We start from the raw sequence: 17744 nt of genomic DNA, 5'->3' as shown, positions 1-17744 counted from the left end.
GAGTCCTTTGAAGTACTTGGTGGCATTCAATGCAACAGTTCCATAAAAATTAGAATAAAACTTTTCAACATCTCCTTTCTTTCATAGTGATTCATAGATTGTTTTAAGATAAAAGAATTCATCAGATCTTTCCTCTAATTCAAATATCAATACAGTCAGCTCATTCTTAATGCTTAAATTGAACACCTTCCTTTCTTTAATACTCTGTACAGCCCTGTTCACCATCTCGGCGAGAAGGCTGGTTGTGAACAGTGTAGCGGACTCACTTTCGGTGTTCCCATGTTTTGCGGTCCTGTGTCTATCATATCCAGCTTTAGTTTTGTAGCTTTTCCCACATTCACAAACGATATGATAATTCTGGACCTAAAAAGGGGGATAATAATGAATACACTGAATACATACCATGTAATAATGTAGAAAGTTCGGAGTTAGCAAAGTCTAGGCAAGAAATTGTTGTAGCAAAGGGTGGATTATAGGGAAACATCGTTCATGGTTTTGAGATCTTTATGGTCATTTTTCTTTGTTTTTGAATCCAATTTACTTTTTAAATAATTGATAAATGTACTGAGATCAAAATTCTGCAAAAATCCTACACATTTCATGCTATTTTTACTGGCTGTATAAATGCAAAATACAAGAAAGTCGTGACTGTTTAAAGAAACATTTTGAACACTTTCGAGTGTATTTGTCGATAATTCGAGTCAAAAATAAAATCTTCAACACTTACTAGGTTCACTGCTTCCGTGAAGTCATCTTGTATTCTCTCATCTTCTTCTAAAACATCCAAAATAGCTTCTAAATTATCACCAAACATGAACAGCCCGTCTGTCTTGTCCGCCATATTGCTTTATGATGTGCAGGGTCACGATCACGTGATGGACCCGTTCAACCTCAAAAGCGAAACAATAGACCGACCTTCTGAAGTTTGCCGGGTTTCATAACCAGTTCCCCTCTACTAACTATGCTTAAAGCGACATAAGGCGATTTTATTTGACTGAAGTGATAAAATCAAAGTTAGCAACAGTCTCTCCATAGACCTTAAAAATATTTACAAAATCCCTTGCAATAAACACAATGGTCAATTTGGTTACTTTTGCATGCTCATAAATCACCATAGTCTTAAATATCCAGATTTCAAACTAATTTAGCTAAAAATTAAATAGACAATTACCATAACAGTTACTGTTAAATTATGCAGTCAAAGCTAGGGAATGAATAGCCAGGAAAACATGGGTTACATACCCAACATCAAACAAACCTACCAAAAATATAGACCTAAAGACCCACATTTTTAATTTAAGAAAAGAGACATGATTCACATAAAACTATCAATAAGTTTTCCACATAATTAATTAAAAATAACTTGATCATTTAATCATTTCACAAAGCTTAACATATTATAAATATCGTTATCTTGGTAAACTTGCCTCACATATTTTTACCACTTGCACTGTCAAAATGGGCATGGAATTTTGGCAAGTCGCATGCCTTTCCCTGAACAACATCTTAAATTGCTCGGTCCTTTTCAGGGACCCAACCAATTTGTTGTTCTCCTGCCTCAGTTAGACAAAACACCCCAATATCATATTGAAAACGATGTGCTAAGGTCCTTCATAAAAATACTTCCTTTCCAGTCTCTCCAACTACTTTTCTGGCCGGAGAAAACTTCGACGTCCCAGTTATAGGGAATCTAATCTTTTAGGAAGATCTTTCTCCACTGTTCATCGGATCAGCAGGACCTTCCAAGCATTCACTTGTTTCTAACCTGCAGTTTTTCACCTAAAAAAAATTAGACAAGTTTTATTTTTAGCCTAGTGGCAGTATTACAGGTTTAAAAGCATTCACTGTTACCTTACAACTGTCCAGAAACTAACGAGTCACGATGAAATTCTCCAAGCTGATAGCTGGCTCTATTAGTCTCCACCATTTTAATTCTCCCAGTACCTTTTGCGCCGCTAACTAGTTTCCATAATTCGAGGTTAGGAGCGAGACAACTTGGAGGGATTCTCTCGCCAAGTACTCTCATACTATCTGCTATTACCGACAATTTTCCTTTACTTTACCTCGAATTTTGTCACTGGTAGGATTTTTCTTTCCCCAATGCAAGCACGTCACCTGTCAATAGACACAAGACGAACTTTTTCTGTGGGTGTGGATTTTACACTTTTCAGCAGGCTCACGTGCACTTTGGTCACGGGACAAAACTTTAGTCACGTGATCAAATGACTGGCGGCCATGTTTACTGTAAAAGGCATTTCTCGGCTTAGAAGTGATCCATGTATATTGATCATCAAACTGCCAGAAGATGAAATGTATAAAAATGATTACAACATATACACTGCAAAAATTAATTTAAAAAAATACTTAATTATAAAAGCAGAAAAAAGACACTTCTTAAAAATTGGCAAACTTACTGAGTTTCTTTCAGTTCTCTCTAACTCATTAAAGTCAGTGATACCGCGAACGATGTTTTCCCCAATTGTATTTGATTTTGGGGAGCTTTATAGTATCGTTATTGCGCGTATTGTAGGAGTGCATATCACTCTTTCTTACAATGTCTAAAGAATGATTAATTTCGCCATTAATACACTTGTAGGCATATATACATCGATGACATTTCCTACGTTCTTCAAGATTTGGCCATCTCAAGACTGTTAATGCATCAGTGGATGAGGAGTGAAGTGATCTATCTAATATCAACTTAGCTGCTTTGTTTCGCAGAATTTGCAATTCCTTCATTAGTGTGACATTGTCCTTGTCACCCCAGACTAAATCAGCATAATCAAAAATAGGCAGCACTAAGCTATTATAAAAAAGTGACCGAGCATTATAAGGTAAATAATACTTAATCCTACGTAAAAGACCAAGGTTCTTATTAACCATACATGAAATATACTCAACATGGTCGGACCATGTAAAAGTTGAGGACAACATAACTCCCAAATATTTAAAACTAGTTACAGAATTTATATCAGTGTCAAAATATATAGATAATGAGAAAGAGGAAATACCAACAAGTTTCCTATTACTACCTTTAATCATGGATTTCGTCTTAGTAAGATTCAAAGTTAGCTTATTTCCATGTAGCCACTGGGCAACTTGCAAGAGATCATCATTCAGTGCCTCTTCCAACAGGTGTGGCTCCTTAGCAAAGTAGTACAGGACCGTGTCTAGCCTGTCTCGGTTAGTTGTGTTAGATATGAACCTCTGACACAGATGTCACTTACTTTTTGTTTTTGTTTTTGAGCTGGTTCAGACTTCTGTGCAAATCGAGAAAGTGGTTTGTACCCAGACCCTGACGACTGCGCGAGGTTCATCATCTACAACATCGGCAAAGCCCACCGCCAGAAATTCTCCCCGCCCCAGCTCCTCAGCGCCGATACAATGAACTGTGATCTGCCAGAGAGAGCGGACTGTGGAACCAGGCCCAGGCGATATTGACACAGATGTCAGCAACCTTTTCTTTCACAATACCAAAAGGTGCGGACGTATTCTCTATAACAAAAATAATGCTGGACTCTAATGGACGACTACAACCTCATAGCAAGAAAAAAAGCGTTTAAGTGAATTGAAAAATTTAAATTTTTTTTCTAGACCAGAATACGAGTTTTGTAGACTGAGATATATTTCTGTCCAATGAATAAAGAAAGTAAAATTCAAAGGCGGCGTGAAAATAAATTGAGCTAAAGTCATTAAATGTCAATTTCCAGAGAAAGACGAAATATCCTCTTAATATGCCAGAGAAAAAGACTACAAGATATTATGAGAGTCATTCTTCGATTTTATTTTCCTGTAAATCCCGTCCATCTTTTGGCGATGAACGTTGACGTCAGAAGGTTTTGAGGCCTAAACGTCAGTCTTCATTCAAAAATTCGTTTAACACGCGGTGCCTGGAAGATGAGAATAGTGAAATAGGCAGAGAGAGGACCCTGGGAACTACCTATCGCCATATTTTGCCACGCCGCGGCGATGAAATGACGTCAAACTGAAAGTTCCTTGTCACGCAATTTATTTATTTGGTGCGGAAAGAATGGAGGAACAAACGTTTGATAGCTCAAAACTTCACGATTTCCTGATAAAAAATCTGTCCGATTTTCCTCAAGGCGATGGGGAGCTAAAGATTTTCAAATTCAGGTAGGAAACACGAAAAGCTGAACAAAAGTCATGATTTATTTATCACTGATGGCTAGCCGAAAAATTCGAACTGAAATTGAATGTTTACAGTCATAAAGTAAAGGTTTCGACTAAAATGTCTCTATGTGAACAACCGTTTCTCTATCAAGGACTGTAGTTACATCTTATGACTCAGTTCGATAGGACAGAAAGTCAGGAAATCATGAAATAGTGCACGATTCCACGATTCGCTATGCAACATTGAACGCAAATATCACTTTTCAATCAAAGCAGCATATATCATGCAAATAAGGCAGATACAAAGAATTGTCCTAAGCGCTGGGGTTTCAGTAACCATAAGGCTAGTATATACACCGAATTGACCGATTGCTAAAAAGATGTTTAATGCCCGTCGTTCAGCAAAACCGCTTTCTAAACCATCTTCAAGTCTCATTTAAGTGTCTACTTTTGTGAAAAGGGTCTGAAAGGCCCACGCTTTACGCTGTAAAAACAAACATTTATTCCGGTAGAAGGCTTCTGACTCAGAAAGCACCCTATTTATAGACACTGTTTAAGAAAACCAAACCTGTTTTAGCCGGACATATTCCTTTATTGCCAGAAACGAGAGTGTCCAGGGAAAAGAGGCAAGCCTCATTGACGCAGGCTTTACTGAAGTGTTTTTAATTGCATTTTACCACCGAGGATTAATTAGTCGGGAAAACTCAACCAAAGGTCAAAAAGGGTCAAGATTCGCATATTTAATTCATTGCCTGCGCTACGGCTGACTGTCAAATGTGATAATTAAAAGGACTTTAAATAACATCTCCTTCTAAGGCAAGAGACGTTCTATATCTCTATTTTTGATGCATTTAACAGGACTGGAACGTCGAATCCAACCTTTCTGCTTCAAAAAAATGGTAAAGATTTCGTCTTGAGGCATAAGGCACCATATCAGATGTATGCGGGATTTCACAAGGTACCGTTCCTTCCATCGGTTTAAACCATAGGGTAGAAAGAGTTTAAACTGGCTTTTCATGGACGCTTCCAACTCTTACGTACAGGTCGACGTGGAGCATAAAATCATGTCTGCTCTTGGAGAGGCCTCTTTTCCGGTACCGAAAATGTACCTCTTTTGTGAAGACAAGACAATCGTGGGCTAAGAATTTTACGTCATGGAGTACATCAAGGTAAAAAGATTATTTTGATGCTTTTTCAGTTGAGCGTTACTGTTTATCCCAGCATATGGTGTATCCCTCTCGTCTTTTTTGCTTACTTTGTAATTAGGCAATAAATAGAGAAGATTTTGGGAAGTATTTTTGGTGGGTGGGTGGGTGGGATGGGGAGAGTGTTGCTGAATGACTCATACCAGGCTACCGAGTTTAATTGAGCATCGTATTTCCTATTTAACAGAATTTCATATTTCACAGAATGGACAGTAAATGTGCGCTTATTATTCCATCTTGAAACGAAATCAGCCATTGAAGTTGATATTGCTAAAAGGTGCTCATACAAGGACATGCAATTCCAAACAGTGTTGTTGCGCATCTCTTAAAAAATGCAAACTAAGGCATAAATTTCTGGTGAAGGAAAACGTCTGGCTAGCAGGCAGCTCTAGCAAAGACTGTATAATTTTTTTACTTGAGTCTCAATTATAGATTCTAGCTATACTACTTTCGGTCAAAATCGTATAATAACAAGATGCGACGTCTAGGGAACGATTCTATGTCTTATGTTTATCGAGTCTTAAATAGTAATGGACATCATTCTTCTCAATTACCTGACCTACTCAACAGGGTCGTCAGTTTCCGGATGCCAATTTACCCGGCGTTCCTGCAGACCAAACAAAGGCCATCTTTGAAGCAGCGATTCGAACCTTGGCGCTGCTTCAGTCTTTAGACACGGATAAGCTTAATTTAGAAGGAATCGGTGACAAAGAAGACGTATTAAAACAGAGGGTGAGCAAGACAAAAACACTCTCCTTCAAGCCTTTAGACGCAGAGGGAGAGGGAGCTTACTAGAAACTTGAAAATCCAGACCGGGGGGGGGGGGTTATTATTATAAGAAGGCTCCTGAAAGGCAAGTGAGTGATCAAAGAAAGCGGCCTATTTGAGAAGAAATTTATTTCAGAGGGGAGTTTATTTTAGAGTGGAACTTAACGATGGGGGCTTATTAGCGAGTGGAGCGTATTAAAGGGGGGAACTTGTTAGAGCGGGAATAAGGGAAAAGGCCCTGGGAACGAGGTTTGGAGCTTGTTAGAGGGGGTATCTCATTAGTGGGGTATCATTGGAGAGGGGTGCTTTGAAAGGAGGGCTAAATAGTAAGGTAGACTTAGAAGAAAGAAGGAAAATTATCGGAACATTCACGATAATTACAGGGAAAGCGTGTTATTTTTCAGATGGATATGCTATTTGAAGCTTACAAACAAACAGAAAGGAAATCCATTCCTAAAGCTCATCAATTAATGGAGTGGCTGAGAAACCACAAACCCAACGATGACAAGAAACCTGGTAGGAAACCAAATGCTACCATTCTACATCGTATTATATTTCGTGATTTGGTTTATTTTCTGATCGTGAACAAAAAAAAACAGATTTGAGTTTGTGTTATTAGACTCGCGTTCGCGATCGATAGAGCGAGGGAAGGAGAAAGTGAAAGAGCGAGGGAGGGACTGGTGAGGAAGGGAGGAATGAGGAACGAGGGAGGAAGAGAGGAAGGAAGAGCGAGGGAGGAAGGGAGGAAGGAGGAGCGAGGGAGGAAGGGAGGAAGGAGGAGCGAGGGAGGAAGGAGAGACGAGGGAGGAAGGGAGGGACGGAGAAAGCGAGGGGACGAATGAGCGGGGGAACTAAGGAGCCTGAGCCAGGAGTGAAGGATTGAATGAGAGAAGCATTGAGGCTGAGAAAGGCGGCGTAAAGAGAGTGACGGAGTGAGGGTACGGGGGAACACGGGAGTAAGGGAGTTGAAAGAGGGAGGAAGGAGGAGTGGGAATGCAAGGAGGGTGAAGGAGGCTGGACAGAAGGAACAAAGGTGTAAGAAAAGGAAAGAAGAAACGCTTCTATTAAAATTTTTCTGATCAAACCTTTGTAACATTTGATGGTACCATTGCTTTTTTATTTACAGTCATTCATCACGAAGACTTCAGAATTTCAAATATACTTTGGCACCCAGAAGAGGTAATTAAAATGGATTTTATTTTTAGATAGTGCGTTAGCATCTTGGTTCAGTAACTCATATTGAGACAATGTTACAATGTAGTATGTTTGTGCTTATGTATGGATATCAAGACTAATACCCTCTCGCTGGGTTAAAACTTTTAACCTAATTAAACCGTTGTTTTGAAGGATGAGAACACATGCTTCTGTTTGGCCGTCGGGGATGAAAGAAAGTCACTCAGTCTTCAATGCATAGGGCCTCTAAAAAGTTTTAGTTAGTGCAATCTTGTGGCGAGCTTTGTGATATGGGAAGACCATTCTACTAAAGCATCCCGCATGGTTGGAACCTTTTATGCCGTTTTATTTCGTAATGATCTTCAATTAAGCTGCTCCGCCTGCACTGTGTTAAATACAATTGCTTTTATCTCTGTAGAGTATAATCGAAGTCACAAGTATAGGTGGGCATCATTTATGCAAAACCTGAGCAGGAAAAATACAAAGAGAACAAGAACTGACACATGCACTCACAATGTAGAAAAAGGATTTACGGTCATGGCTTAATAACCTTTTACTCCCAAGGTCTGACTATGATTTCTCCCCTCTAGCTGCCACACGTTTCCTTGTAAATTGGTTACGAGAATTTGATATTCAATCATAGTAACAACTTCTACCTGATAAGTTTGAGTATTCTCATTACCTGTTTGCTGGATCATGTATGGATATTACAGGAAGAAGTTACAGGTTGATCACTTCTGGAAGTTAAAGGGTTAAATGGATACTCCTAAATCAACGTGACGGTAATCATGGAAGTATTACCATAGATATTACAACAAACTACACCTACTACACCACATAACAACAAACTACACCTACTGCACTTTCTTCTCGATTGTATTATGGAACAAGCGTTGTTTTGTCGCTTTGATAGTGTAGAACCTTGGTCTATATTCGTGACGGTAATCATGGAAGTATTACCTTAAATCAGATCTCCGCAAGGGGGGGGGGGGGGACGGAACTGAATAAACTAGTTCTCGGTAAATAATTCGGTGTATAATTTATTCAGTTCCAGTCCTTACACAGAAACCTGAATTTGGAGTATCCATGTAAGTCACGACTAATGATTTCCGTTAACTGTATATAACTCTACAGGCATGGGCATTTAAAAAGTGACGAAGCTGCTTCAAAAAAGTGGATATAAACATTAATCCACAGGACTTATTTTATACACAAAACATAATAAATAACTAGATATAAGTCACATGACGCTAAGCAACGATATAAGCATCAACTACAAGTACACAACACAACTAAAGAGACATACAAACACTCTCAGGTAACTAACACGTAAACGCGATACACCCAGGAAACGCAAACGGTAGTATTCACCAGAAATAGAGCAAATGACGCTAGACTAATTTTCCTTACTACATGATGTGTCATCAGAAGACAGAGCTGAATAACGTGCACGTATGCGCTAGATTTTGTCCGCGGAAATACATATTTTGAGTCTTTCGCATGAATGATTACCTATTCTGTTGCTTCGAGGTGTTCGTTTTCCTTGCCGCTTCTCTTTTACAGGACAACCTCCAAAAACTTGGTACACCCCCTGAAAAGTTTCAAAAATTAATTTACTCCTTAAAACCTCTGGAAATAGGAAAGTTCCTTCGACGAAAACAGAGTTCCTCGGTTTTAAAAGTCAGCCCTTACTATTTTCCGTTAATCTCGCTAAATTTTAGACCAAGGACACTTGAGCTCGCGTTGTTGACGGCAACCCGCTGACGTAGCATTTCATTATTCAGCTCTGTCTCATCAGGAGTACCTTTTTTTCCCTATAATGTCATCTCCGAACTGCTCCTTTTACTTATGTCTCTTTCTAGCCGCATTCTAACCGAATCGTGTTACCTATTTCAGGCTCAAGCCCTAGCCGTGATAGACTGGGAAGGAGCATGCTGGGGGCATCCATTTGAGGACCTGGCATTTTTCTGTTTTCCGTTCCATTTTCCGGCTGCGTTGGAATTTACGCCTGTTCTAAAGATTGGTAAACTAGTTGCGATAAGATCTAAAGAAAATTATGCGATAGGAATTATTCTTGTATTCAATTTCATACTGTCAAGGAGCCGTTTCCGGCCACTTTTTTGCCTTCGATATCAGGTGACGCGTAGTGCCGGGTGGCAATATCAACAAGTGTACTTTGATAGAAGTAAACCACAAGGGAATGAGTTAACTGAGTCTGTTGTCGATTTGTTTTCTTTAAAGGACAACATAGTATACAAGATATGACCGACTTCATGGACTTCTATGACCAGTATCGTTTAAATAGTTATTCCTTGGTTAGGAACAGATGACTGTTATTTGCAGAATTGAATCATACAATTTTTCTATTATAAGATCCTAGTTCGGAAAATCATAGTTTGGAAATTCTGTCGACGAGAAATTCGGCAATTAAATGACTAAATATTTTCATAGGTTTAAACTGCTATGAACTAATATTCTCTTGCCAGCGGCTAAGAACACATGACTTTTTTTATCAATTACACGCAAATGTGTCAAACCAAAATTTATATCCGCTAGATACAATGAAAATATGAAGTTCATATATTTTGAACTGTGGTTATAGATACGTATGATGCACGATCCTCGCAGTAGAGAGCGCTATTTATGCAATAGCGAAAATCAGACCTGAAAAAAACCAGGCCTGTACGGGATTCGAAACACTGACCTCTGCGATACTAGTGTAGCGCTCTACCAATTGAGCTAATAAGCCAACTGGGAGCAAGCCGTTAAGTTGGCTTGTTAACTTTATATTCGTTACATATTTTATATTTTATATTCGCAGGTTATTACTCAGAGGGGATACCCAGTGAAGAGGCATTGTTGTCTTTCTACTGTGATCTCACTGGAAACAGTCTTCCTCTTCCAAACTGGAAATTCTTCATGGGGCTTGTGTTTTTTCGTGTCATCGTAAATATTCAGGTATGTTCCGCATTAGCCTCACTCCTGTGACAAATGCTCGCGCATGTTTTCAAATACCATCATTAGACTTTGACTATCCGTGTTCTGTCTCACTTCGATTCTGCAGCAGAATAATTATGAGCGTGTGCATAAAGGTTGATCGACTCTTTCATTAAACTTGTTAGTGTACCGTTCGTTTCAACTCCCGTGTGAGCTAAGTATTTTAAGGTAATTTTTTCTTCGAACAAAGTTAATAAAAAAAAAAAAAAAAAGTCTTTTTACAGGATTACACAATTACCGGTAAACCAGTAGTTTCCATTGTGGTCCTTGCAAACAAATGAAACAAATGGTCTAAATTGAACATAACATCATTAAGAACCCCAACCGGCCGGAGGCAAACCAGTTGGCTATTTACAAGCGTGGCTAAGGATCTGAACTCGGGGCTACCGTAAAACAAATCTAGTGGTCAGGGTGGGACTCGAACCCGGGAGCGGCGGATTACGAGTCCGACACTCTAACCACTCGGCCACACTGCCTCATAATGTCGTAATGGAGAAAACCACGAAATACCTACCCGCCATGGAGACCGAAAATCTTAAAGAAATCAGTAGTAATCAACAAACGAGGAAAGATCGATGGGAATAATGCGAAAGCAAATGACAAATTCATCGCAAGGATTGTGATAAATGCATACATACATACACTTTATTAAGCATCCCTAAAGAGGGCTTTTCAACATCAATATTAAAAAGAAAATTAAAGAAATAAATAAATAAATAACTCCGACGAAGGGCTAACGTTCGAAACGTCAGCTTTTGTAATCGTTACGGTGGCCAATTTACCACTTCAACTTTGTTGATATATCCAAATTATTAAGTTTGGTCATGTTCCTCATGTTTTCGCTTAGAGCACAACCAAGCAAGAACATTCCACTGATCACCGGAAAATTTTCTTGTTGCTTTGCAGACGGTTGTTTCTCAGGTTTGCGATGCAGGTGGCAGTGAGTTTCCAGTCACTATTAAGAGCATGTCTGATATGTTGGAGCCACTTGTAGAGCATGCGTGCACAATCGTTGGGCTCTAGTAACATGATAAAAGCGCGGTTTGCTTTGCAAAAAAGTGCTGAGTTACACGTCATTAAAAACAACGGAAACCTTGTCGTATTTGAATTCATTACTCACTTTTGTTATCTCTTTATACACCGAATCGAAATATGGCGTCCAATTTGAATTGCCATTGTTCTGGACTTACTAGCCTCTCACACACGTGATAATCCCTTTGTGTTTCCACGCGAAGACGAGGCTAGTAAGTCCAAAACAATGGTAATTCAAATTGGACGCCATATTTCGATTCGGTGAATTGTCCAAACAAAAATATATATCTATATCTGAGGGCCCTAAGTGCAAAGTTAAAACTGAGATTTTTTCCCCTTTTGCACCAAGGAGTCATTCAGAAAAAAGTTTTTTGACTTTGTATTGGACGCTCGTTTGTCTGCCAAAAACCACAACTTTTCAGTCCAAAACATCTTTATTCGAAAAATTAGTTTTATTCGGTTACAAAATCGTGTAAAAGGATGACAAGAATGTGCGAATCCTTCTCAATTTTTTTCCATATCCATAAGACCTGATATGTCGTTTATATGTTACTTTTTAGCGATATTTGTTTAAGTATAAAAGACAATTAAATTCAGTACTAAAGAAAACCAGATTCTGCTGGTTAAGTTCGGTTTTACATCATTAAGTAATTACAAAAACAATGTTTTTGCCCATAATTACAGAAAAATCATTTTCTTGATACTGTTAGGCTTATCTGATTTTTCACAATATCTGAATTTCGTTTGCTTAACTTTTTCCTCATAACTCGGGACAAGAAATTATAATCTGTTGCTCTGGAAATGTAACTTTCTCGCGCAAGTATAGTGGTATTGAATATTTAACTAGTACGAGAGTGATCGCCGCAACGAACACTAATTAAGTGTTAGTAAAATTAAAGCTTGAAAAAAAATTCAGGTTACGGTACTCGTAATCTATTCGCTAGTTAATATTGAGTAATAATATTGAGTAATAATATTGAGTAATAATATTGAGTAATAATATTGAGTAATAATATTGAGTATTGAGCTTAAACAAAACAGAATAAAAACGAGAGCCTGTGAGTTTCTTAATATTCGAACGACTTGTATACTTCTGCTAAACTCGACAACAGAAAAATTTTGAATGAATTTTATCTGATAAATGCTTCGACGAAAACACATCAACACGAGAAAACGAAACACTGTAATACTAAACTCAATATGGTTTTTTTTTAATTCTATCATTCTATAGATATTTCGAATTTTTTCTTAAATTCCTTCTTACTTTTTAATTTTGTTTTCAGTCTTCCCTTGACTTAGCAGCTCTGCTTAAAGGACAATGCTCCTGGCGTCATGCCGATATAGAGCCATTTCAAGAGCGTCAAAATTTACCTCTACCTCTCTAAGACCACTCAGTTCTTTACTCTGAAAAGCACTGTTGTTAAATTCAATCTTGTCTAAATCAACTGGCTCGTTATTTTCCGCCTCAGTGGGTGGAAACCTTGTAGGTTTTGGCAAGGGAGCAATTTCGTTTTTATTCGAGTCCTTCATTGGCTGATCTTTGTCAAGAATGATCATCTCATCATTGTCCTCTTTAAGTGAATCATCGCCTTCTTCTTTTTCAAACACTTCATCCTCAGATTCTTCTATTAAACTGTTAAAGGATGGCACATTGTAATAATCCCGAGATTCATCGAGGACGCTGAAGTCCAAATATGGGTTGTCCTTCTGCATCATCTCCTCCAGTCTCTCTCGGATTAGGGTAAAAGTTGGTCGATCGAATGGATTTTCTAACCAGCATTCAACCATCATATCGTACCTGTATTAATTCAATTTAAGGATGTTATTCATTTTAAAGTTTCCTGGTACCGACAATTTCTCGTCCATTGCATTTTATGTATTTGATTCAATGATAATTGTTGTGACCTAAAATCAGATTATGGTAGGAACAAAGTAAAATCGTAAATTGAGCATTGACATAACTATATCTTCCAGCTTATGTCAGATAAAGAAATTGGTTTTCGTTCTGATATCAATTGGTATTAAACCAGTGGTAAGGCAGTTCATGGCCTATTGTTTTGAACCGAAACTTATTATATCTTGGCATTACTGGAATTTCGATTCATGTGCGATTTCATTGCTTTAGCGTCAAACGAAAATAACCTGCTTACTGTACTTACATTTCATTGTTACAGATGTCTGGCTTTTCCATCCGATATCCATTTTTAAGTAGACGAAGCAACTCTCTGTTGTTTACTGTAGGGTATGGTGTTCCGCCTGCAACAGGACGCATCAGAGATTTTCATTATAAGTTGGTGTGAGGCTATTCCTCAATAAGTCGTTATTGTTAATTCCATTCCGCAGTTCTACGTGCAGGAGCATAATGCTTTAGCAGCTTGCAATTCCTTCATCATATGTTAAGTTGTTAAATAGTTTCTGTTTCGAATTTTGCTTCACATGGTAATCGTTGTTATGTTCCCAGGTTATTATGGTTTGCAAGGATGAAAGGTCGACATCGTGTGTAACGCTCTCCGCTGTTATTAAACTTTTTGGGTATCGAAGGCTGTACTCGTGTTACTTCGACGCTTTTCTTCGATTTACGTGTCCGACCCGGACAATTCCACAGCCTTGTGGATTCGACTCAGCATTGCTTTAGTTTTGCTTTAGTGCTCCATAGCCTCAGAAACTAAGAACAAAACTTGTTCAGCCAATTGTTTAGAAACAAGAACCAATCGCTAATTTCTTCCAGAGGTTTTTTTTTTTTTTTTTCAGTAATGTCCTGAATTTTGATTTGCTGTGAGGTCCTATTGGCTTCTTTCACATTCTCTTAAGATTGGACTGGCTTAAATACTACAGACAACTAGCTTTATTAGATTCATCAATATATTAGAATAATTTTAAGAAGTCTTCCCCTTACCTAATGTGACCAGCTCCCACAGAAGAACGCCGAAAGCCCACCTAGTTGTAAACATAAAATGAACGATTAGCATTCCATTTTTACGAGCAGCCGAGAAAGCGAAAAGCCTTTAAAACAGAAATCTTACTCACACATCACTTTGAGTTGTGAAGGTTTGATCAAAAATGGCCTCAACTGACATCCACTTCAAAGGAAGTTTCCGGTTTCTCTTTGCATGGTAAACCTTCTCTTCATAAACGTGGCGAGTCAGACCAAAATCTGCCACCTTAGCTATCTTCCTCTCACCAACAAGAACGTTGCGGGCCGCTAAATCCCGATGCACGAATCCTTTCCTCGCCAAATACTCCTGCAAGATTAAAAGTTAACAAACAAGAATTCTTTATCATTAAAAAGAATACATTCACTCAAAAAGGCTAAACTTGAAATAGCTCTATATTTTTTGGAAAACAGTAAGAAGAGAAGCAAAAAAATTAATGCTGTGATACTACACTTTTTGCGGATGACCTTAAGGGTTCTTTCCACCTATCCTCTCGATCTATTATCTAGAATGATATTTGATTAATGGGTTTCTACTTAAGTACTTCTAAAAATGGGACGGCTAGATCAATCTCTCTGGCGGTTTCAGGTTAATGGGGGTGCATCCTACGTTGGTGTCTAGTCGTTTCATACCCATGGAAGTTTTGCATTCAGTCGCTCCGTGCCCAAATTCATACGATTTGTACCCAGCTTGTATTGGTTCGTACCCGACCTGCTGGTCGATTTGTACCCGTCCCAACATTCAATAACACTCAAAATCCAGGATATCTCTCGAAATAACCAACGTGCGAGCACGTGAGCGGGTGTCCATTTGTGCATACGACAAGATATTAAAGACACAAACAAATAAGAAAGAAGTAAAGCTCTGTAGTGGATGCTAGTTAGTAACCTTCTTAAGCATAATCACTAAATCACTGCCTTGTCCAAGGTAAGTATAATATTTTTGATAGGACAGTCCATTTTTTATACTCATGACATTTCGAACAATAACAGCAAACTGTTAGTCTAGTGACTCTTGTAAGGTAAGCATCAAATTGTTGCTGAGTTGATTCAAACGAATCAATGTCTCACCATTCCTTCGCTGATTTGCCAGGCAAATGCTAAAAGGTCTCCTGGGGTAAGAGTCTCCTCGTCAACAACAACTTCTTTATGATCCTCATCTTGGTTCATTCCTTTATTTTCCATTCCTTTATTTTCCATCCCTTTTTCTTCTGTTTTTGATGAAAATGATAGAATTTGAATGGTTTCATCATCATCTTTTGGCGCATCAGGGCTGTTGACATAAATGCGGTCACTCCTTGTGGCCTGAAACGAAATGAAATAGAGAATTTCAGTTTCTCTGAATTGCTGCCTATTAAACTTTGGCAATTGTTCAGATTTAATTTCGATAAAATTGCGCAATTCTTGGTTGTCTTTTAGGAGTTTTCCAAAGGATATTTCAAATCGCATTGGCTTTCTTAAGACTAATTTTTCATTATCACACATAAAACATGAATACGCAATGATCAAAACAGAAAGAAAAAAAAATTTTTTACACTACTGTAAATAATTTTTTTTTTCATTTAATGATTGTTTTTACTATTCAGTAGCGAGTCTCAACAACAGCAGTATTCATAATAGCGGTCCCGTAAACGCACACCGAAACGAAGCGCACATAATTATTGAAGGCGGGAACCGAAACGCATACATTACACCTACCACTGTTGTTCTTTCCCCCAACTGTTTGTCAAATACGTAAGTCTCGCAGTATGTGGAACGATACGGACCACGTGATTCGTCACCAAGATATTCTTTTACCTAATGAGACAAAAAAGTAGATCTTCTTAAAGCGCGGAAACACATCAATCTTTAGGATGGGTTTCGAAATTTCATTCAGACTAGATAATTTAACACTTAAATAGAGGTTTTGAACAGCAGCCGTGTTGGATGGCAGGAACAATGAAAATATTTTGCATAAGAAAGAAATTTTTTTCCCATGGGTAAAATGATCTATTGTTCCTGCCATCCAACATGGCTGCTGTGCAAAACCTCTATTAAACAGTCATTTATAATCGAAGAAAAATAATGTTGAAAATTGCACGAAACAGTCATTAATTTATAAGCTAGGTAGGGAAAATGCTCCTGATTCGATGGAACTCTACGAGCTACCTCATAGCTCAGCCGACTATACTCTTGAGCGACTCATTATTTGTAACCCTGCATACATGATCATTCATCTCGTAGATATAGTTAAAGAACTGCGAACTTTGCCTGGAGATTTTTTAGTCATTGTTTCGAAAATCGCCATTAGAGAGGATCAACTCAGCAGAGTCCACCCTCACCTCACCAGCTCCGCACGTATTCGTAAGGAAATCTATATAAATCTTATTGGACGTTTTGTTGTGTGGTATCGCTGAGTATTTTTATGAATTGTGCCGTATTTTAACTAGCCTGTAAGGCAAGGCAAAAAACAAACAACTCGTAAAAATACTCAGCGATACTACACAAAAAAACGTTTAATATGAGATTTATTATCCAACACGCCGAATTGGTATTTCAGTGTGGACCAATTTCGGGGATATTTCTGGAGTACAAATGTCGCGTGATATTTGTACTCGTCTCGCGCGTTATTTGTACTCTACAAAGCACATTTGGATACTAATTCAAGTTATTTTGGGAATCGCGATATCTGAGTGGAGAGATGACACCACAAAGGATGTCTACAGGACCTCGACGCAGGTTTCGTTTACAGTGTTCTCACATCACCTGGGGGTTTTCAATGAAAACATCATATGAAAGTGGTTTAGCTTGCTATCTTGATGCTCTCTCGCGTCAGGCGAATACCTTTCCTCGACGTTTTCGTAGGTAATGCAAAAGGTCTCCGTAAGGAATATATTCAACAAGCAAAAACATTGGTTCCTCTACAGTGCAACAGCCCAACATATTGACAATATTTTTGTGCGTTCCCACGGCTTTCATTAGCTGTATCTCCTCAAGAAATTCTCTGCGCTGATCGCTATCTGCCATTCCTGTAATTAAAAGTGATGATTACAAATGACTTATGCCTTTAATTGTCCACTTCCAGTAGGTTATAACAGCCAATGCAAAGAAAAATTCTGTATCGCCTCCCGGTTAGCTCAATGGATAGAGCACTGGACTGATGTGCGGGAGGTCGAAGGTTCGAGCCCCAGCCTGACCAACACTCAAGGTCTTAAAATAATTGAGAAGAATATGCTGCCTTTCTATAACATCAAAAAATGGTTTAGATATTCTACTCTTCTCGGATAGGGACAAGTAAATGGAGGTCCCGTCTCCTGCAGGGCTAGGGGTAGGAGACGTTAAATTCCCACGCACGAGATTACTGTGTGATGAATGTCCTCCACTGGGTTGGGATGGGGTGGGTTCTTGTCTTGCGTTTCATACATGAGCCTCTGGCTCGAGCAATATGGGTAACCATACCCCAAGTAACGACATTAAACTTTGATTACTCTATTAATATTACTATTACTATTACTATTACTATTACC

At 38.5% G+C, this 17744-nt stretch overlaps 3 protein-coding genes across 5 annotated transcripts in view; 1 reads left to right on the top strand and 2 right to left on the bottom strand.

Annotated features, from left to right (window-relative positions):
- Positions 1-17744, bottom strand: part of LOC111337089 (uncharacterized) — a 102547-nt gene that overhangs the window by 43544 nt on the left and 41259 nt on the right. The gene's annotated exons all lie outside the window — the stretch shown is intronic.
- On the top strand, positions 3967-11370 carry LOC111337097 (acyl-CoA dehydrogenase family member 11). The gene is given in 9 exon segments (XM_088762497.1): positions 3967-4134; positions 4990-5089; positions 5175-5300; positions 5907-6068; positions 6509-6620; positions 7231-7283; positions 9174-9300; positions 10099-10235; positions 11181-11370. Coding segments are annotated over 9 exon segments (1038 nt in total). The 5' UTR covers positions 3967-4030; the 3' UTR covers positions 11298-11370.
- The window catches only part of LOC111337096 (uncharacterized), a 47286-nt gene continuing 41263 nt past the window's right edge, over positions 11722-17744 (bottom strand). For all 3 annotated transcript variants that reach the window (XM_088762494.1, XM_088762495.1, XM_088762496.1), the window contains 7 exons: positions 17062-17246; positions 15937-16035; positions 15310-15543; positions 14334-14548; positions 14203-14243; positions 13466-13562; positions 11722-13104 (listed from right to left, as the gene is read on the bottom strand). In XM_088762494.1, coding sequence (XP_088618620.1) covers positions 12615-13104; positions 13466-13562; positions 14203-14243; positions 14334-14548; positions 15310-15543; positions 15937-16035; positions 17062-17246 — 1361 coding nt within the window. In that variant the 3' untranslated portion in view covers positions 11722-12614. The remainder of the gene's footprint in view (positions 13105-13465; positions 13563-14202; positions 14244-14333; positions 14549-15309; positions 15544-15936; positions 16036-17061; positions 17247-17744) is intronic.

Source organism: Stylophora pistillata, chromosome 6 (genome assembly GCF_964205215.1).
Source record: "Stylophora pistillata chromosome 6, jaStyPist1.2, whole genome shotgun sequence".
In the NCBI taxonomy this organism is placed as follows: Eukaryota; Metazoa; Cnidaria; class Anthozoa; order Scleractinia; family Pocilloporidae; genus Stylophora; species Stylophora pistillata.
This window is presented reverse-complemented; position numbering and strand designations above follow the sequence as displayed.